The sequence below is a fragment of the Artibeus jamaicensis genome, unplaced genomic scaffold, assembly GCF_021234435.1.
Source record: "Artibeus jamaicensis isolate MK-2021 breed Jamaican fruit bat unplaced genomic scaffold, CSHL_Jam_final contig_490, whole genome shotgun sequence".
Taxonomy (NCBI): Eukaryota; Metazoa; Chordata; class Mammalia; order Chiroptera; family Phyllostomidae; genus Artibeus; species Artibeus jamaicensis.
Window position 1 is genome coordinate 22,707,379 of NW_026521861.1, and position 21,189 is coordinate 22,728,567.

The 21,189-nt window shown below is 64.9% G+C and overlaps 2 protein-coding genes across 2 annotated transcripts in view; both read left to right on the plus strand.

Annotated features, from left to right (window-relative positions):
- The window catches only part of KNDC1 (kinase non-catalytic C-lobe domain containing 1), a 44,309-nt gene extending 32,782 nt beyond the window's left edge, over nt 1-11,527 (plus strand). Inside the window, exons 19-31 of the mRNA XM_053668526.1 lie at nt 2,116-2,209; nt 2,287-2,384; nt 2,565-2,785; nt 3,694-3,807; nt 4,006-4,153; nt 4,231-4,410; nt 4,980-5,192; nt 5,701-5,783; nt 5,966-6,116; nt 8,292-8,414; nt 8,489-8,548; nt 9,254-9,411; nt 10,764-11,527. Of these exons, the coding sequence (XP_053524501.1) occupies nt 2,116-2,209; nt 2,287-2,384; nt 2,565-2,785; nt 3,694-3,807; nt 4,006-4,153; nt 4,231-4,410; nt 4,980-5,192; nt 5,701-5,783; nt 5,966-6,116; nt 8,292-8,414; nt 8,489-8,548; nt 9,254-9,411; nt 10,764-10,995 (1,875 nt within the window). The 3' untranslated portion in view covers nt 10,996-11,527. The remainder of the gene's footprint in view (nt 1-2,115; nt 2,210-2,286; nt 2,385-2,564; nt 2,786-3,693; nt 3,808-4,005; nt 4,154-4,230; nt 4,411-4,979; nt 5,193-5,700; nt 5,784-5,965; nt 6,117-8,291; nt 8,415-8,488; nt 8,549-9,253; nt 9,412-10,763) is intronic.
- A 3,749-nt stretch (nt 11,528-15,276) lies between these two features.
- UTF1 (undifferentiated embryonic cell transcription factor 1) lies at nt 15,277-16,425 on the plus strand. The gene is made up of 2 exons (XM_037159121.2): nt 15,277-15,823; nt 15,947-16,425. Exons 1-2 carry the CDS (start codon nt 15,277-15,279, stop codon nt 16,423-16,425), a joined length of 1,026 nt encoding a protein of 341 aa, XP_037015016.2.
- Nucleotides 16,426-21,189: the final 4,764 nt, after the last annotated feature.

Genomic DNA, 21,189 nt, shown 5'->3' on the forward strand with positions numbered 1-21,189 from the left:
TGTCCCGACAGAACATTCCAGGCCTGCCCAGCCCACAGGTGGCCCCAGAGTGGAGGTGCTGACCTTTTCTTTTGTTCAACACGAGACGCCACCCGTGGCCAGTGGCTGCTGTGTCGGTGCACAGGCCTGGCGCCCAAAGCCCTTGGTGCTGTCCCTGCAATAGGGACAGGGGCCCAGGGTGGCTGGCTGTCAAGTGGGGGAGGCAGGTTGGGGCCCTGGCTCTCCTCCAAGACACTGTCCCAGGAAAGCGAAGCCCACAGCTCCGGGGCACCTGCTGCCCATGGGCATCTCCCTGGGGGTTCGGCCAGCCTCCCCCACCTGCGTTTCTGTGGACATGGCGGGCCACCATTCCCCGGGGCAGCTTCCCCTGCATCTGGCACTTGACTGAGCCGGAGAAGGATCTGGAGCCTGGGGACCTGCTCTACCAACAAAAGGGGCAGGGGATATGCGTCATGCCCTGGCGGCAGTGTTCACTGGCCGTCCTGGGACAGCCGGTGGGGGGCGCTGTCTACCTCCCTGTCCTTAGAACAGCTGCACACAGAACGGGGTGGCCTGGGTGACAGCCCCCAGTCAGAGTACAGTTGGAGGGCATTCACACATCTAAATGAAACTATGGCCTGCACCTTCCAGGGTGCAGAACTGACGGGCAGGAAGTCCCGCCCACAAAGCCGAGTGTTGGTGGTAGGCTGGGGAGCGGGTTTGGATTCAAGCTCCTTACCTTTCCCACAGTGACTTCCTGGCTGCACCTGTTCTCAGGTGAACACACCTGTGTGTGGTGCATTCTGGGCCTAGGCCAGCACCTCCTGGTCCCTCTGCCCCTCTCTGTGGTGCCCCCACCCTGCCCTCGCCTGCAGCTGGCCTCACAGTCCCAGCTGCAGACGCCCAGTCGGCCCAGAGTCTCCCTCCTCAGCCCCAGGTTTGGAGCCTGCAGGCAGCTGGGTGGACAGGCTGTGCCCCTCCTTGAGAGGGGGGCATGTCTGGACTCTGGGCACTTCCGACATTTGGTGCCCTGCCCCTCCCCTGTGTGAAGGGCACCCAGACTGTGTCCACGGGACAGCAGAGACCGTGGTGGACAAGCCCACGGCTCCTCCTGGGAGGACGGCACCCACTTCCCGAAAGTGAAAACTCTCCAGGAAGAAGCCCAGCAGACCTGCCGCAGGGAGCGTGATGGGGGCCCCACTCTGTCACCGGCTGTCTGGGCAGCGGCGCGGGCTGCATGGCCGTGTGGCTGGGTGTGTTCCAGCTTCATGTTGAAAGCAGGGTCTCTGAAGACACAGTTTGCACACAGGAGGTCGTGCCCTCTGGAGCCTACAGTGCCTGGTGGTTTGAGAGCTGGTTCAGCCAGCTCGGCAGGGCTGGGAAGAGGGGACCTCAGTCCACAAGGGTGGGTTTGCCGGGAAGCAGGGATCCTGAGTGTGGGTTGGGGCCTCGGTGGGCTTGCCTGTGGCGTGGGGACTGTGGAGGGGCCTGGCTGGGCAGCACAGGCCTGGGTGAGCACCGCTGCCACTTGCCAGGTGAGCCCCTGCCCTGTGCCTGACCCCAGGGCCAGGGCGCCCTAAAGGAGGCGTGGTCACAGCAGGCCCAATCTCCTCACTATGAACGTGATGTCTGTAGAACTCTCTGGAAGGGCAGGGCCCAGGAGGCACAGGACTGGGTCCCAGGAGGCAGGGACATTTCCAAGCATTGGATACTGACCCCACCACTCCTCCTCCCACCAGCTCATCCTCGGGGCCTGTGGGGCTTGGAGTCATTGGGGCACAGTTAACAGAGGGTCACAGCCCACCAGCCGCCCCCCTTCTCTAGCCTCCTCCCGGGTCAGTGGAATCTTCTTCTCGAAGGCCACTTTCAGAAAATGGTCCCTCATCACCATGTGCTTCAGCTCCATGTCTCCTGGGGTCCCAACAGGGGTCTGATCCCCACACACGTCACTGCACGAGCATCCTTGGGGGCTTTGCTGCCAGCGACGTGCGCCCGGGTGCAGTGTGGTTTCCTCACTTCCGTTTCATGGGGTCCCACCCAAACGGGAATTTGGGGACCACAGAGAGAGGGGCGTCTGAGGGGAGCAGAGGCTGCACCGCCCCGCCCCGCCCGGCCAACCAGCTCTGTCCTCTCCAGGAGCTCGAGCAGCAGCTCATGATGGAGCAGAGAACCTACCGGAAGACCCTCAAGTTCTACCAGAAGCTCTTACAGAAGGAGAAGCGGAGTAAAGGTAGGGCCGTGAGCTCAGGGTGGCCCGGGGGCCCTCGGGGCCAGGGCCTCGGGGTGCTGACGGTGCCCCGCCCCCAGGCTCCGAGGTGAAGACAATGCTCTCCAAACTGAAGGGGCAGCTGGAAGAAATGAAGTCCAAGGTGCAGTTCCTCGGACTGGTCAAGAAGTACCTGCAGGCGAGTCGCCCTGCCTTCCCGGCTCCGCCCCCTGTGGGTTTCCCGCAGTTAAACCTTGGGAATCGGTCCTGTCACCCACCCCCGACTTCTGCAGGGCCTGGGGTGGGGGTCCACCGAGACCGGTGTCCCGCACCCCCTGGCGGCAGGTCCGCCAGAAGCGCTGACGCGCTCCGCCCGCAGGTCCTGTACGCGGAGCAGTGGGGCCTGGAGCCCAGCGCACTGCCCCTGCTGGTGAACGTGGCCGCGGCCCACTGCAGCGCGCCCGACTTCAGCCCTCTGGACGAGTCCTCCTCCCTCATCTTCTACAACGTCAGCAAGCACCCCCGCGGCGGCCGGCAGCGCAAGGCCCGCGTCCTGCAGGCGGGCACGCCGCTGGGGCTCATGGCCTACCTCTACTCCAGGTGCACACCGTGCAAGGGGGGGTCCTGGGGGCGCCCGGCCACCCCTAGGCCTTTGAGAGGGAAAGGGAGACAGAAGGACAAAGGGGCCAGAGGAGGGAAAAGCAGGCGGTCTCCCTCCCTCCTGGAGCCGCGCGCGACTCAGAAAAGACCGGGGAGGCCGCCGCACCTCCTTGGCTGGGCTCCTGGTCCAAGTGGCCTCAGAGCCACTGCCCCACGGGGGGCAAGTCTGAGGCCTCAGACGCCCGGGTCGCAGGTGCCTCAGCAGGGGCTTTGGAGGAAAGTGGGTCAAGAACCGCCCAGCGGGCTTCTCAGACCACACACACACACACACACACACACACACACACACACACACGGAGCCCCCAAGGCAGGCCCAGGTCAGCCCCCCAGAGTCAAAGCACCCACGGCCAACTGTCCGGCTCCCGGGGCCACACTGTGGGGGCTCGGCACGCTCACTGCAGTGCGTGTGGGGCTACCACACACGGGTGCAACACCCCAACAGCACAGAGCTTTGGGGACCAGTTGGTGGCCTTTCCCACACAGCAGCTTCCACCCTGGGCCTGGTGACTGGGAGCACAGCCGTGTGTGGTCACAGGCTCTAGGAGACTGACGAGGGCCGTGAAAAATGACGTGCCCCCCCCACGCAGACTCACTCACATGCACACTCACACGGAACTCTCATGTTGACACATCCACACAGAACTCATCATGTTCACACTCATGTGGAACTCACACTTCACACTCCACACAGAACTCATGTTCACACTCCCATGGAGTGTGAACACACACAACTCACTCCCACGCGTTCACACTCACACACACATTCACACAAGAACCACTAGCACAGGTGTGGGGGGTGCGGGCAGGTACGGGGCGGCCACGCCTGACGGGCCCCTCCCCCCGCGCAGTGACGCCTTCCTGGAAGGCTACGTGCAGCAGTTCCTGTACACCTTCCGCTACTTCTGCACGCCCCAGGACTTCCTGCACTTCCTCCTCGACCGCATCAGCAGCACCCTGTGCAGGTACGCCCGGCGGCCGCATGCTGGCCGAGGGGGTGGCGGGTGCCCCGGACAGGCCCAGTCCTGCCCTGTGACAGAGCCCCGGGCCCCGCGGTGTGGAGGCTGCTGCCTCTCTCCTGTCCCCAAGGAGGGGGGTAAGCGCTGAGACCCCCCTGGAAGGCAGAGCTGCCTCCAGACCTCATGTGCGTCCCCTGCCCCCAGGGCCCACCAGGACCCCAGCTCGACCTTCACCAAGATCTACAGGCGCAGCCTGTGCCTGCTGCAGGCCTGGGTGGAGGACTGCTACTCGGTGGACTTCACCCGGAACGCCGGGCTGATGGGCAAGCTTGCCGACTTCGTCTCCTCCAAGGTGGCGAGGGCGGCACTGGGGGGGGACAGCGGCCGCCCAGCCTAGAGCACAGCTGTGACCCCTCTACTCCTGTCCAGATCCTGCCCCTGGACGGCTCTGCGGAGCACCTGTTGGGGCTCCTGGAGGTGGGGGCCGACAGGCGGGCCGAGGGCGGCCCGCGCGGCCCAGACCCGGAGGACCCCAAGGAGGCGGAGGAGGACGCCAGGCCCCTCAACGCCCTCTGCAAGAGGCTCTCAGAAGATGGCATCACACGCAAGGTGGGGTCCCCGGGGAGGGCCTCCTGGGGCAGTGCTGCTCCTGACCCTGGGGACCAGTGTGTATGCGTGGGCACACAGACATGCACCCAGACACACACACGCACATGTGTGCTGCTGCCAGCATGTGAGCAACACACCCATGTGCGTGCACATGTACACATGTGCCCACATGCACGCAGACACCTGCATGTGCCGTGTGAACGAGTACGTGTGTTCACACACATGCAGGCTCACTGTGCACATGCTCCTTGCTGCCAGTCCTGAGGCCGGCCCTGTGGGGCTGGCACTTCCTGTCCCCCCCCACCCAGGTGAGGACAGCAGAGGGCTGGCAACAGCCCTTTCCTTCCTGACCCTGGGGCCGGGGTGAGCGCGGGGCCTGAGGGAGCCCTTCCACGGCACTAGGGGAGCCCCAAACCTTGGTGGCTCTGTCTATGGGGGACCCACTAGATGGGCCAAGCCAGGTGTCCTTGCACCCACCGGGCTGCAGAGGGAGGGACTTGCCGTCTGGCTCTGGCTGAGCCGGGCTGAAGGGTCGTGGGCCCGGCTCCTCTCCCCCGCCCCCCATGCAGAGCTTCCCCTGGAGGCTGTCACGGGGCAACGGGCTGGCACTGCCGCTGCCGCACCACAAGCAGCGCCAGTACACCATCGCGTCCGCCCTGCCCAAGCCCTGCTTCCTCGAGGACGTCTGCGGCCCCTACACCAAGGCCAGCGAGAAGGGGCCGTACTTCCTCACTGAGTACAGCACCCACCAGCTCTTCACCCAGCTGACGCTGCTGCAGCAGGCAAGGGGCCAGCCGCCTGGGGGGAGGCCAGGGCCCACAGATGTCTGCTGGTAGAAAATACAGACACACAGTGAGCCTGGTGGCCAGCTGCACAGGCTGGGGGCAATGCCGCCCAAAGGGGAGGTGGGGCCTTCGCTCTGTGGCCACAGGGCCCACTGCCCGCCCTCATTCGTCCCCGACATGTCCCAAGCACCAGAGGGTGCCCTTCGGACACCATGGGGACCACCTCCCCTCCCAGAGCTGCTCCAGCATCCCAGGCCCCTTTGCTCCCCCCTCGGCCCAGCCTCTAAGCATCTCCTTCCCAGCCCTCCACCATCCTCACTCCCCACATCACTCGACAGGTGGCTGCAGTGGCAGCCACCCAGCGGGGTCACAGCGGGCAGACTGTGTGCCCCAGGCTTCGTCCTGCAGCGTAGGGAAGGGGTGCACTAGTGTGGGGGCGCCCCCCAAACCTTGAGCACAGGTCCCTGGGGAAGGGGCCTCAGCATCTGGGTCCTTGTCTCCACAGGACCTGTTTCAAAGGTGTCATCCCGTCCACTTCTTAAACTCACGGGCCCTGGGCGTCATGGACAGGAGTGTGGCCATCCCGAAGTGAGCGTCTGCCCACGGGGGTCCACCCGGGGTCCTGGGCGGAGGGGCCGGTGGGAGGCTCTGGGGGGCTTCACCACAGTGTCTCACGGACACTGTCGGCTGAAGGGAGGTGCTGGTGTCAGGAGCCGCCTCGGAGCGGGTCGAGCACCCATTTTCAGTGACACCTGCCCACGTCCTTCCAGAGCCAGCTCCTCCGAGTCTCTGTCAGCCAAGACCTGCAGCTTATTTCTGCCCGACTACATCCAGGACAAGTACCTGCTGCAGCTCTTACGGAGCGCGGACGACGTCAGCACCTGGGTGGCCGCAGAGATCGTCACCAGCCACACGGCCAAGGTTGGTGCCTCCACAGCTGTGAGCTTGGGGCAGGGCCTGGGGACCAACCGCTAGGGCCCCGCCATCCAGCCCCCAAGGCAGGGGCTGCACAGGCCTCCAGCCTCTGTGGGACTGCACACGTGTTACCCTGCCACACGTATGCATGCACTGTCTCACACATGCAGTCCACGTGCGGTCCACCACACACACACACACACAGAGGACGTCCCCCAGCCCTCTCCACATCCCTGCCTCAGCCGTGTCCGGGCTGTGAGTTGGGACTCCCGAAGGTCCCACAAACCTGAGCTCTGCAAGGGTGGGGACTGACTGGGTTGCTGCCATACCCTTTCGGGCAGCGTATCTCGTGCCCTCAGCCGGGTGACAGAGTAAAACAAACGCAGGTCAGTGGTCCAGTCAAGGTCAACCACCCACTCCTAGGGCTCAGCCCAGCCCCTTCCGGTCCCTGGGACTCAGCTGGACCAAAGTATCTCTGCCTCAGCTGACCCACCTGCATCAGGCGGGGCCAAAAGGTGGGCCAAGAGGGACAGTCACCTGTGTCAGGGCCCCAGAGCCGCCACGAAGGCCACCACCTCCCCATCAGATGGCGGAACCAAGAAAACGTGTGCTCCTGGGATTAGCAGCCTCTGCAGTTTCTTTTTCCTTTTCCGATGCCCCTGTACCTCTCCCTGACCCCCACGGGCAACCCCAAGTCCCAGTCATAAATGCAGTTTTCTGTGTCTTTTCCCTTTGGGGAGAATTTTCTAGCTCAGTAATTTAAGAGTAGACAGATGGGCCCACTCTCACTTCTGCCAGGACATGGGAGCCTGGCTCCCTGGTCCGTCCTCGTCTGCGACGTTACAGACCCATGACGCCAGCCGCCACCTCCCCACACCAGGGTCTTCCCCTGGGACCCCCGCAGGGACAGTCCCTCCACGGACCTTGGCCTCCCGGGAGCTTTCCTGAACCCCGGGCCCCCGAGAAGGCAGAAACGGGGGCTCCCATCCTGAGTCCACAGACGCCCCCCGGCAGGTCGATGCAGGGGCCCCCCCAAGCGGGTTCTGTCTCGTCCCGTCGGTGGTGACACAGCCCAGGCTCATGCCCGGCCCGCAGGGCAGGCACGGTGGCTCCCACGTCCCTGTCAGCAGAGGGTGCCAGTGAGCAGCAGGACGCAGGAGCAGCCCATGGCACCTGGGCAGGGGACACATTTCTGACGAAACCAGAGGTGGGCCTTCAGCCACAGTGCCTGTCCCTTCCAAAAGACCTGCCATCCCCTCGGAATAATCCAGATTTCACCTCCGAAAACTGGAGTCACAGTGGGTGAGCCCTGGGGACACCGCTGAACACAACACAGCCATCTCGGAACAGACGGATCGTTTCCCTGGACCCCAGCGTCGGAGTCGTGACAGCGGTGGAGGAGCCCCAGCCAGGCAGCTGGGAGGTCATGACGGTGAATGACCTCCAGAGATCGTCCATGCGACCTCTGACCGCTGCGCATCGTGATCACGGCAGACCAGGGTCAAGCCCAATGGAAGGGAGTCTGGTCGGTTCCTACAGACGCCGTGTCCACCTGAAGAAGGGCCTTGGCCGTGGGGACAGTGTGATGGGTGACACATCACTAAACGAGGGGCCTGATATCTGCAGAACCTTCTAGACGTCTCTGGAATTGTGAAATCCAAGCGCTGTCCACGGGTCCGTGACCTTAGCCTCTCGGGTCTGCTGTAAAACGGGGTGGCCTCAGGAGTGACCTCTCTTTGGGCCTGCCCAAGGGTCTTCCCATCAAGCCCGTGACCTTGACCCCAGTGGGCAACACACTGCAGGAAGCAGGGGGGCCACATGGGACAGCCCCCGGTCAGGTGCTGAGGCACATCCTGTGGTGGACACTGACCTGGTGGGCAAGCTCCCGCTTGTGGCCACAGGGGCTCAGTCTCCTTGGAGTGTCCTGCTCCGTTTGTCCCCTCCCTTCGCCCAAGTTGTCCTGGGAGCCACAGCACCTGCAGGGCCTGAGGTTAACCTTGTGGTCCATCTTTATGCTTATCGGGCACTGGCCTTCCTGTTTTCCAGTAACGCCACCCCCTGCCCAGCTCCCCACCACCACTCAGACCTGCCCCCCCACCCCGCCGGCCCCTGGCACACAGGGCCGTGCGGCCCCCGTGCGCCGCCGTAACCGCAGACGCTGAGTGCACCGCCCCCGTGCAGTTGCAGGTGAACCTGCTGTCCAAGTTCCTGCTGGTGGCGAAGCTGTGCTACGAGCAGAGGAACTTCGCGACCGCCATGCAGATTCTGGACGGCCTGGAGCACCTGGCCGTGCGGCAGTCCCCAGTGAGTCCCGGAGGGCGCGGGCCGGGGGCACCACCTCGCCCCGGGGGCCCCGCTCACCTGTGCTCTCCTTCTAGGCCTGGAGGGTTTTACCCGCAAAGATAGCAGAGGTCATGGAGGAGCTCAAAGCCGTGGAGGTACCCCCATTTTACGTGCGCTTCGGGCAGCTGCGTCCACCCGGGCTCCCACCCGTAACGATTTGACCTGCATCGCTGGGGGTGGCACCCCACAGAGCTCCGGGCCTCCTGGGTGTGATGCACGGAGCCGTCCGGCCTGGGCAAAGGCGACCGGGAGCTCAGGGGCCCTGGAAGCCACCTGTGGCACAGGGTGCAGGTGCCCCAAGGACCTGAGCTGGCTGGCCAGCCTCCTCACCACCTGCAGTGTACAGAGAAGCCCCATGAGAGGGAGGCAGCAGCATTTGCAGCGATGGGGCATCTCCCCCAAACGAGGCTGCAGGGCAGACCCGGCCCAGACACGGCCCTGTGTGCGTGTCCTCAGTGGACACCCACCCAGCCCGGGGCCCCACCACTGGCTGGCCCCGGTCTTGGTCTCATCGGGACCCCGTGGGAGGGTGCGTGAGGAGAGGCATTTGCCATTTGAGCAGTGGGAGGTGAGCAGCTTTCTGAGGGGCATCAAGCTGCCCCTCAGACACCTGGACTCTGACCCCCAACCCAATAATGCAAGGTGCGTTCGGATGGGTTGGAAGTCCGAAGGCTGTGACACCCTTCAGCGGGAACACGGGTACCAACTGGGCTGCACTGGGCTGCGCCAGCCCCTGGCTGAGCGTCCAGGGCTGACCTCTGGCCTGTCTCCCCCACCCATGCCCCGGGCTGGGCCACCAGGTGTTCCTGAAGAGCGACAGCCTGTGTCTGATGGAAGGGCGGCGCTTCCGGGCCCAGCCCACCCTGCCCTCAGCCCGCCTCCTGGCCATGCACATCCAGCAGCTGGAGACTGGGGGCTTCACCATGACCAATGGGGCCCACAGGTGGAGCAAGCTCAGGTGAGGGCCCCCGGGTGCAGCGGGCGCAGGTGAGGGCCTCCCCCATCCCTCCGGCTCCTCTGAGGCCTGGTCCTCTGTCCCCCACTCAACCCTCACCACCTCCCAACCCCCTGCCCCCACGCCCTGCAGCCTCCTCCTCCACAAACAGGGCCAGCCGGTCCCACACTTTGGGCACCTTGGTCTCAAAGTGTGGCCCCACCGGTCACGTGACCTTCCTGCTGGGAGATCCAGGCTCGCCGTGAGCCTCACCTCAGCTGCTCGGCGCCTGCCCTCCCTGACCGTCCCACCCCTCCTCTCTCCCTGCTCCCACCGTCCCCCGAGGCCCCCCTCCCTCGAGCTCACTGCGGACACAGCGCAGGGCTGGCTGTAAGCCACCTCCACTGCAGCCCAGCCAGAGAGGACACTGCCCCATTCTGCCAGGACAGGGACTCACGAGCTGCACCCCCAGCCCTTCCTGTCCTCGGAGCCCCAGGTCCCTGTTCCTTGCCGTTCCGGGCCAGCCCGGCTCCAGGGGGGCCGTCACCCCACAACCCGCAGCACACTCAGGCGGCCAGGTGGGGACGGTCAGACTCAGCCCAGCCCCACGACCTCAGGGCCCGGAACCAGAGGTTCCAACCCACTCCCTGCAACCCCCGCTCCCCACCCAGTCACCAACCTTAGGGTGGCTTTTAGGAGACCCTGCAGTACACACTTAGCATGTGAGGTCACCAGACCCCCGACAGCACAACGGGGAAGAAACCGCGGCAGCGACGCGGCCCCGCAGAGCAAGGGCGAGGCCACACATGCACCTGGCCATCATCTCGTTCCCAAGAACGAGATCATCCATTCGGGACACACCACCGCTCCCTCCAGACTCAGGATGGGAATGCCTCTTAGAGCCCCCCACACCAGACGCCCCGGGGTTGCTGGTCACTGCTCCCTTGCAGCTCTCTCCGGGAATGAGCCCTGGTTCCCGGGATTGCCACTTCCCGGGGGGTGAGACACTCTCGGGGTGGTGGCTCGAGCTGCCATCCACCTTCCCTGAACCCCGTGCTGGGGAGACGCGCTGGCCGCTGATGGCCCCTGCACGACCCGTGTCCACAGCGTCCACCTCCTCCACGTCCCCAGCCACCCACTGTGGGTTTTATTCATGTTGGGACCCTTAGCACCAATTGGGGTGACGTAGATTCTCAGTAAATGTCTGTGAAATGAAAAGTGGGTGAATGGACGGACAGGTGGATGGAGAGACAGACAACAGGCCTGGGCAGGGAGTGAGGTTTGCCTCGTGAACAGAGACCACTCGGAGCGCATCCTCCGAAGAGCCTGGGTCCCCTCCGGCGGGAGCTCACGTCCCACTTCCCCGCCCGGCACAGGAACATCGCCAAGGTGGCCAGCCAGGTGCACGCCTTCCAGGAGAACCCCTACACCTTCGCCCCGGACCCCAAGCTGCAGTCCTGCCTCAAGCAGAGGATCTCGCGGTTCAGCGGGGCCGATGTGTCCCTCTTAGCCGCAGACAGCCGGGCCAGCTGCCACCAGGTTGCCAGTGAGAAGCACTCTCGCAAGATCCAGGACAAGTTACGGCGAATGAGAGCCACGCTCCAGTGACAGGACGGTGGGTCTGAGCACAAGACCACGCCCAAGGATGGCACCCGGAGAGAGGGGCCGCCGGCTCTGGCCCCTCGGCACTGCAGGCGCAGCGTGCACCCCCTTAGACTAGGGACCCCCCAACACTGGCCCAGCTGAGGCCTCTGGGCACTGGGACGGGGCAGTGCAGGGCTCAGGCCGCAACCCGGGGAGGTCCGGGTGTTTCTGCTAGAAAATTTAACAGTTCAATCTTGAAACTTTAAATGAAAACAGAGTAAGTTAACGCCCCAGGATCGGAGAAAGGGCTCTCCCCATTCTCCACCGGTCCAGCCCACCCCAGCCCCAAGCCTGCCTGCCCGCTGCCCGCCCACACGCAGGTTTAACCCCATTTCCGTGGGTCTGGCCTCCCAGGGCCCAGCAACAAAGGACCAAGACTGACCTCTGACCCCCACACTATCCTCAGGTCCCAAGGGGTTCTGAACCCTTCCTTTGGGGCCCCTGAAGCTTCCCAGTGGCCTGAGCCCCAACCCAGCTCACACTCCCACCCCCCAGATCCCCCAGCCCCACTTACCCCCAGCTAACCTGGGCCTAGCCGGGTGGGGATCCCCACTGCGCCCCCTGCTGCTGGCAGGCACCTTGCAGCCCCACCCTCATAGCTCCCCCAGTGCCCCGGGGCCCCACAATGAAGCCTCCTGGTGGGACGGCTGTGCCCCAGCCACGGTTCTGTGCCCAGCAAAGCACAAAGGGCACAGCAGCTCCAACACGGAAGCAGCCTCAGGGGCCGAGAGGCCCCTGCTGGTCTGGTGGCCTGGAAGCCCCCGTGCTGTGGCCGCTGCTCACCCGCCTTCAGCCACGGTGCATGGCACGCACACACCCACACCCGGGCTCCCCCAGCTTGCCGCCGCTAGCACTCCGTCAGAGCCGACCACCTTGCTGGCAGAGGTCTCCCCCGGGGCTGGGGCTCAGGCTGTCCCGTGGGTCCGCCACAGCCCCCCAGGGCCTCTTCCCCACTGAGGGAGGCCGGACACCCTGGCACCACCCCAGGCCCCCATTCTTGTGTTGCAAATCACCACAAGGCCACAACTGCTCTTCTGAGTTTTAGAATTAGTGATTCTGTAGAGCGAGCAGCTAGTGGTACTTCCGGGAGAGCTGTGCCTGAGACCAGATGCCGCCCCTCCCACGTCCGGACGCGCCCTCCCCTGGAGCTCACCCCAGACACTGGGTTCTGACTCAGTGGAATTGGGGACCTGCACTCCTGGCCGTGCAAGGGTGGTTTGTGGGTATTTTTTGGGCTTTTATAGGACTGGGTTCTGCCAATCAACTCTTTGCTTTCAGATTTTGAGTTTAACGAGATAGGGCTGCAAAGCCTGAGGCTGCATCAGTGCTCTGCACAAACATTCCAATTGCTACAATTTATTAGGGGAACGGATGGGGCTTTCAGCTTTAGCACGAGGTTTGCATGGCGCCGTCCTGTCATGTTGCACAGGTTTCTAAATAAAGTCGTTTCTACCAAGACAGCTTCCCTGCGGCTCATTCCGTTCCTGCTGTGCGGTCACAGTGGGGGCCCTACACGACGGGATGGAGACGGTCGGTGCTCGTGAACGTGCTGGGGGCCAGGTCCTCGGGCGGCTCGGAGAAGGGCAGGCCCACCGACCCCTCCCCTTTCAGCCCTGCAGGCCCGTGGTCAGCACACTCGTTCTGCAGGAAACACTTCCTCTGGAGGGGACGGCAGACCACCCAAAATCTTGTAGCGGAGTCCCGAAGGCCTCCCAGCACCCCTCCCCAGGCTGCTCTGCCACAGGGGTCCCAGACCCAGCCACTCCCACCTGCCGAGCCCCATGCACACACAGACACCCAGACCTCCCGGCAGCCTGCGGGCGGGACAGTGGTGGGCTGCTCCCAGGGCACGCCTCACCAGGGCCTGGCTGCGGGGTCCACACGGAAGGGGTCCGGATCAGTGGGCACCACACAGGCAGGGGTGGACGGCCAAGGGCTCACAGTGCTTGGGGCACAAAGCGTTGGTGTGGTCTTTGGAGAGCCGGCTGATCTGTCCGAGGCTCCTGTGTGAGTGGCGACGAGCTCCGCCCACTGACAAGTCTGGAAGAGCAGAGTTTTAACGAAACACAGGGAGGCAGGAAAGTCCTGCAGCTGCCGCGTGGCCAGGTGGCTCCAGTACCCCAGTGGCAGGGGCGGGCAGTTTGGGCCCTCACCTACCTCAAAGTCGCTAAACCCCAGCACCTCTTCCCTCCTGATACCCAAGTAAGATCCTGAGGAGGCAGGCCTCCCTTCACCGCACCCGTCAACCGAATCCACAGGAACCGAAAGCCAAGGACTCCCCCCACCCGGGTCCCCCAGTGAGCCAGAGTCCCTGGCCACCCAGATGGTACCTCCGACACTGGAAGGAGCCCAGTGAGAGCCACCGACGCTCTGGGGAAAGTCCCAACTGCACAGGCGGTCTGAGTGCTCGGAGAGGGGCAGGGGGCAGCAAGCAGCCCAGGGCGGGCTGCGTGCGGGCACCAACACCCAGCCATCCAGCCAGCCCAGGAGCTACGGGGACACAGCACACGCCGTGCGGAGCAGACCTCTGGGACCGCCAACAGCCAGGCCACAGCCCAGAAAGCAGTGCCCAGCCCTGGGGCAGCCACAAGGGAATGAGCGGGGTCCACCTGGTCCTCACCCCAGCGCTGAGACAGAGTCACCAGCACAGTCACCCGGGGTGGCCCTCGCCACTGCATGGCGTGGTCTGCCACACCCAGGAAGTGTCTGAAGTTGGGGAGGCCTAACTTCGAGTTGGGGGAGGCCTGCAGCCCCCAGAGCAGTGGTTCCGCTGGGAAGGCAGGGCCCCAGATGCTGGCCCACCAGCAGTATCCCCTGCCACATCCCGTTGCTGCTGTGGCCGTTTGAGGCCGGCTGCACAGACAGTGGGCGTCCTCGTGGGATGTGGGACACGGGGCACCGGGCCGGGAGCTGCCACTTTTCCCCGACCCCGGCTCCATCTGCCTCTCTCATCCCAGGGGCTGAGCTAAGGAATGGCATTTTCGAGGGAAATAGTCAGGGGACCGTTTCCAGGTCCACCTGCCTGTAAAGACCACTCAGCCCGAGGGCAGCTGCTCACAAGGGCTGAGCTCCTGGACCCCGAAGCTGCTCTCCACACACAGGACGCCGGCCCGTAACCTGTGCGGACGAGGAGGCCAGGCCTCTGGCTGGCAGAGGAAGAGGCCGCAGGAAAGCCTGTGGGGATGTGAGAACCAGCCCTGCCATGTGCATGGGGACGAGAGGGTACAGAAACACTCCGCAGAGGCGTGGACACAGGCCAGCGCACATGGCAGGGCTGCTGTGGGGCTGTGAAGAAGAAGCTGTACACTTGCTAACGGACAGCAAGACAGCCGGCCTGTGTCCCCTTCACTGCAGGAGCTAACGTCCACTGGTTAATTCCAGTGATACAACTGGACGTTACTTTGTATCCCCCATGTATACAATCAGACAATCCGCAAGGAAAGCCAGTTGCCCTCCCTGATCTGCATCCACTTCATTCGCTTTTCCTGTCTTATTGCTCTGGCTAGAACTTCCACTCTACCACAGCCTAGAACAGGAACGGTCTTACTCCTTCCTCATCTCAGAGTAATGTTCGTCTCTTTGCATTGACCATAATGTTCGCCCGAAGTTTCTTTCTGGGACCTGTGTGAATTATGACCCTAATTCGGATGCCTGGTCACAGTCCTTTAACGAATGAAGCCCGAAGCCACCTCCACACGGTGACGGTGACACAGAGCCACCTGTGCACATCGCTAACCAAAGCAGACAGCTGAGCAGAGCGCAAATAACACCCGGGCGCACCCAGGCAGAACGGAGGAGCCCCATGGGAGCCTTCCGGCTGGAAGGTTCCAGAGCCGCTCTGCGCAGCGGCGAGAGGGCTTGGCACATGCGTGAACACCAGCTGAACTCTGCGCCCAACGCACGTCACGGGGTTGGTTTGCACCTCAATCCATTCGTTGTAAGATTCCAACCAAAATAGCGTGCAGGTTCCTTCCCGTCGGGTGGGGGCGGAGCCTCACCCTCCAGCACCTGCGGCCTAGGGGCCTGGAAGGCTTGCCGGGAAACCGAGGCGCGGGAACTGCCGGAGTAGAACTCGGCGCGCGGAGGGGGCGGAGCGGGGCGGGGCAGGGGGAGGGCCGCGTAGACCCGGCTTCGGATCCCTTGGAGGGCGGAAGCGCGCAGACCCCGCAGAGCGCGTGTGGGCGGCGGTGCCGGCTGCCGCCCGGACCCTAGCACGTGCCCCCCTTCCCCCTCCCCGACCCCAAGATGTTGCTCCGGCCCCGGCGGCCACCCCCGCCCGCACCCCCAGCATCGCTGGCACACGACGGCTCAGATCTCGAGCCACGGGCGGCCGGGGAGGTCCCAGGAACTCCGCCTGGTCGGCCCAGCTCGCCGGGCGCATCCGGGGCCCCCGAGCCCCTCGGATCCCCAGTGTCCCCAGGCTCAGCGCAGCGTACGCCCTGGAGCGCCCACGAGACGGAGTTGCTGCTGGGCACGCTGCTGCAACCGGCCGTGTGGCGCGCGCTCCTGCTAGACCGCCGCCGGGCGCTGCCCACCTACCGGCGCGTGTCCGCGGAGCTGGCCCGCCAACAGGTGCGGCGCACGCCCGCGCAGTGCCGCCGCCGCTACAAGTTTCTCAAGGACAAACTCCGCGACGCGCAAGACCAGCCGCCCGGACCCTTCGACGCACAGATCCGCGAGCTCATGGGGCTGTTGGGCGACACCGGACGCCGGCGCGGCCGTCGCCGTTCTCCCGGACCTGGACGACCCCCTCGCGGCCGCCGCCCGGCCCCTGGCGCGCCCTCCGAACAGGGTAAGTGGGGTGGGGATGGGGCGAACATGCCGGGCGGGAGACGCTGGTGGGCAGGGAGGGGACTGGTGGTAGGGGACCAGCGATGGTCCGGGCACCCAACCCCACGCGCGCCCTGCATTGCAGAGGCACCGTCGTTGTCCGGCTTCCGAGACACCGACGTGGACCCCGCCTGGGCGCTCCGATTCAACTCTTCCCCGCCCAAGTCGTCCGAGGCCCCCCGACCCGCCGGCTCCCCGACGGCGCTCCCCACCTTGACCCCCGGGCCCGGCCGCCCGGAAGACCACGCGTCGGTCCACGCCCCCGACTCCCCGCCGCCTCTCGACCCCGCCTGGGAAGAGCCCGAATCGCCTCCCGGCCGCCCGGAGAACCCCTCGCCGCCGCAGCCCGCGCCCCCGTCGCTGAACGCCGCCCTCCTCCAGACCCTTGGCCACCTGGGCGACATCGTGGCCGTGCTGGGCCCGCTGCGTGACCAGCTTCTGACCCTGAACCAGCACGTGGAACAGCTGCGTGGCTCCTTCGACCAGACCGTGTCCCTGGCCGTGGGTTTCATCCTGGGCAGCGCTGCCGCCGAGCGGGGCGTCCTGGGGGACCCGCGCCCCTGAGCCGAGCCTGCGCCCGCCCCTTCCGTCGCCAGGACGCCCTCTGCCCTGATCCCGTCCTGTCGCCCTCCCCCACTCCTAGGTACGTTCAATAAAAGACGTTGGTTTTTTTGATTAAACCGTCTGAATGTGTGTAGGTCCCGCCTAAGTAGGAACGGTCCCCTGCAGGCAGGGCGAGGCTGAGATGGCTTTGAGATCCGAGGGAAGGGCCGGAGGACGGGGAGGGACCAGTGCGGAGATCCCAGCCAGGGCCTTACCCGGGAGGCCAGTCTGCGGGGGGAGGGGTTGTGGGACCTGAGGTCGGGGTCCTCAGACTGCCCCGCGGGACTTACCGCCAGCAGACTCGCTGTGGGGGGCGAGCCGCGCGTCCGCTCTCCAGGGGAACCTTGGTGAGCAGAACTAGAAGGCTGGACCCTACCCACGGAATCCGAGGGCAACCCCGCTCCGCTCTGCCTGAGTCTGTGGGGGGATGGTGAGCGGGCAGCGGCCCCCACCGCAGCCTGCCGGACCCCGGGTCGGCCTGGAAAACGGGGCCGGGACACCGGCCAGGGGAGTGGTGTTGGTGTCCCCGGGGAGGGAAGGGGGCTGGCCCCGGTGCAGGGGCTAAGGTCTCAGGCTTTAGACATTAGTGGGGCTCAGAGTCTCAAAATTCCTTTGAAAGGATTTTTGTCAATCGGTTGGGAGTGTTTTCGGAACAGTAATTGAGCCCCACCCTGGCCCGGTGAGTCTGGGGGAGAGGGGAAGACTGGGTGGGGCCGGAATGGGGCCTGCCGGGGTGGAGATAGGAAGTGTCCTGAGGTGCTGCGCCAGCATAACAATACGCGCTGGGGGAGAATGCGGGGTGGGCGGCGTCCGGCCGACTAGGGGCTCATTCAGACTTGAGCGGTTGCCTGGGGCCGCAAAGCTCTGTGAGGGCTGGCGATTCCGACTGGTGCAGCCCCTCCCCCAGGCTTTTTCTGGAGGCCCTGGAGAGTCCACAGGATGCCCGATGAACCCAGGTGGGCTGTGTGTTGAGGGCTCTGGGAGAAACCAAGCCCACGAGATGGACTCTAAGGGCCCCTTGTGTGAGCTCGCGGCCTCAGCCCCAGGGCATCCTTCCTGCAGCCCCTGAGACCCCAGGCTACTGCTGGAAGAAAGCCTGTCGTGGAGTAGCAACACTCCCCGCCCCCACTCCTGCGGCCCAGTGCCAGCAAACTAGGCCAGGGCTGGTGCGCCCCTCTGGCGAGTCACTGGGGACCCTCAGGCCTGGGGAAGAGCTGTCTTAGGACTCAAAGCATCAACAGAGTTTTGAGTTTGAGTCATTTCAGGACACCAGGAACCCGGTGGCCTTCCTGCCACCTTGACTGGGGGGCTACACAGGGACTTACCCCTGGGCGCCCTTCGAGGACATGAGCTGCACTACGGGCCGCCTGCGGGGAGGTCCTGCCGCCCGCGGGGGAGGGACACCAGCGGCTGGCAGCCTGAGGCCCACCCTAGCTCCTGGCTCCAGTCTCCTACCCCCTGGGCTTCTCCCCTTGGCCCTGCCCAGGACTCCCTTCGCCAGGAGCTCTCTGGGGCCCCTATGTAGGCCACATTGGTCTTTGCAGGGTGTCTTCTGCCCGGGTGCCCTGGGTTTGGCTGTGGGCATGCCAGGCAAACACCCCGCTGGGACCAGTGTCCCTGGCCTGTCCGCCCGACTCTCCATGGGCCCGACCTCGGGCCTCCTGGACTGCTCTTCATACTTAGGGCACCTTCATGTCACCGTGGGGCTTCCTGTTGTGGGCAGACACACTGCTCACCCCATTACCCATTTTCAGCCTGTGGTCTGGTGGCAACCGGTGCATCCACCACCCCGAACACGCCATGTCCCCGAAACTGAGAACGTGTCCCCGTGAGACACTGATGCACACCCCCCAACTTGCTGTCTTGGACATGACTCCTCGGGGGCCTTGCCTACATGGGGTCACCCTGCGCTCAGCCTTGTGTGACAGGCCTCCAGCCCTTCGTGCTGTGGCCCGTCGCAGTTTTCTTCTGTTTTCAGGCTGAGCACCGTCCTTCATATGGGTGGGGCGGCCGTGTGGTTCCTCCACCCCGGCGCCTGGAATCCTCCTATCTCTCCGCAATTGTGAATAAAGCCGCTATGCACATAGGTGTGCAAATGCCTTTCCAGACCCCTTTCACATCTGGGTAGACAGGCAGAATTGGAGTTGCCAGAGTGGCAGTATGAGTGATGTTTCCAGGAACACCCCCCCCATCTCCCACCAGCAGCGCACAGGGCTCCCACCTCTCCAGGTCCTCGCCTTCTGTCTTGCTGACGGTGGCTGTCCCCTCAGTGACAGTGACCACAGCGCCGCACTTGACAGCTGGGCACCCGTTGTCCAGTTGCCCAGTGGGCCCAGCCAGGTGGCATTCCTACCGGACAGCGTTCATTCCCGGTGACCCGCCTGCGTCTCCCTCTCCTCGGTGCTGCGGCCCCTCACGTGCAGCATTGCCTGAGTCCCTCGCCAGCACGGTGACCTGCAGGGACCGTGGGAGCCAGCAGTTTCAGTGCCAAGACCCTCATCACCGTTTGCCCCCTCGTGCAGGGCTGTGGCCGTGGTGTGCACTCGGGGCCTGGTTTGCCTCTGGGTGGGCAGCTGGTGGGGGGCACCTCCCGCACCAGGGGCTACGGGCTTGGCACACGCCAGCCCCAGGTGTGGGCAGCTCTGCCTCCCGGGTCAGGGCCTGGGAGGCGCTCCCTGTTTTTGTCCGCGCTGCTCCTGACCATGGTGTGACTCAGCCCTGTCCTCGCTCACACAGCAGTGCGTGCGCCTGTCCCAGCCCCACCCATCTCTCCCCACGGCTGCACCAGAATCTCCCTGAAAGGGGGTCCCTCCCTGAAGCCCCGGGGGCCACGGTCCTCATTGTTTTGTCAAGAGGCAGCACGCTGCCCCCTGGTCGGAGCTGCCTGGGTCCCCAGAGCAGCACTGCATGGCAGGAGTCTCCGGCAGGAACTTCCGGGAACTGCACTGTCCAACCCAGCAGCCACCAAGCCCTCAAAACACGACCCGTGAGAGACACTCAGTCTCCAAGTTAAATCCCCACATATGCCTCAGACTCCACATTCAGCACATGAAATCCTCTCGTACTTTACTGTTCTCTCTCCTCGGTTTAAGGTCATGTCTTCAACACATTGCTTTTAAACTTACATTTAATTCAATCGCCCTTCAAAATCCCCTTCCTTTCACCAAAGTCAAGGGCCTGGAGCTAGAGGCCTTCCAGTTGGGGTTCCCCCATAGGCTGCACAGGACACTAGGGTTTTCGTTTCTTCACCCTTTTTAAAATCCTGCCTTCTCCCCTGGCTGGTGTGGCTCAGTGGGCCGAGCTCCGGCCTGCGAATCTAAAGGTCTCCCGTGGGATTCCCAGCCAGGGCACTTATCTGGGTTATGGGCCAGGTCCCCAGTAGGGGGCACGCAAGAGGTAACCACACACTGATGTTTCTCTCTCTCCTGTACCTTCTCTAAAAACGAGACTCTTTTAAAAAAAAAACAAACCCACCTCCCTTTATTGTGCCTTTAGCCTGCAATGCGCAGACCACGAGCAGCTCCCCAGGTTTTGGGTTTTGGGCCTCGTCGACTCCACTCCACGGCCCGCCAGGCGCTGTCTCCCTAGACTCCCACCCAGCTGGGACGGGGGTCCTGCCCACCTCCCCCACACACCCTGCGCATAAACTTGGGACCCGCGAGGTGGGGGGTTCCAAGGAGATTGTGCAGGGGAGGCGAGGTTGCGGGTTGAGGGACCCGAGGGGCGGTGACGAAGGGGGCGGAGTGACTTCGAGACTGTGCGGACTGCGGGGTGGCGAGCGCGTAGCTGAGATCCCGCCTGGCCTAGAGCCACAGGATGCGGAGGGTCCGAGGTTGCCAGGCGGGGACACGTGGGAGGTGACGCCGCGGCCGCAGGCGCGGGATTGGGGGGGCGTCGCCCCGACTTAGAGACCCCGCCCCCCGCCCACGTGTCTCCGAGGGTGCAGGCAGCCCCCAGCACTCCGCGGAGGCCCAGGCGCGGGCGGCGCGGCTTTCGGGGCTGGAACAACCAGGTTAGCGAGAGGGGAGGGGAGGCCCCAGTGGAGGTGGGCTGGCCGGGTGTGGGGGCGGGGCCGGAGCCTGGCTGCGGGGAACGAGGGCGGGCGGGGTGGGGCCAGAGACGCGTCACGTGGCCTCTGCGCAGGGGCGCGGAGGGTGTAGGCGGGGGCGGCCGCCCCAGTGGGCGGGGGTCGGGGAGGGTGCGGCCCAGCAGAGGAGGGGGTGCCAAGGGAGGTGCGGGTATGGGGTCGCGAGGCCCCGAGGCGCCGGAAATGACGGGGAACCAACAGCGGCTTTGGAAGTGGGGGCGCCCTTCTGCGGCGGCCTCTTGGGGTTCCAGCGCTGCGTGTCGGCCGGAATGGCCCCTCCGGGCGGGACTCTGCGCGGGACTCTGCGCGCGCGGAGCTGTCGGGGGTCGGGGGTTGCGCTCGGTCGCCCCGCCTGGTCTCCGAGGAGCTTTGTGCGGCCCCGCCTGCGAGGGGCCCGATGCCTGGGAGCTCGCAGGGACCAGAGGAAGACTCGGGTCAGCTCCCGCTGTGCCTGCGGGCGTCCGGCTCTCACATCCCAGGCCCCTCGCTGCTGGAGGTGCTGCGCAGGTGGGACTGGGTGTTAATCCCGGGGCGACGCCCGCGAGCTGTTTGATTCCACCCGCCGACTGGCCGTCGGTGTCCGGCCCAGACTGGCGCCGGCGCCCCAGGAGCCCGGGCCGCGGACCTCACGGTCAACA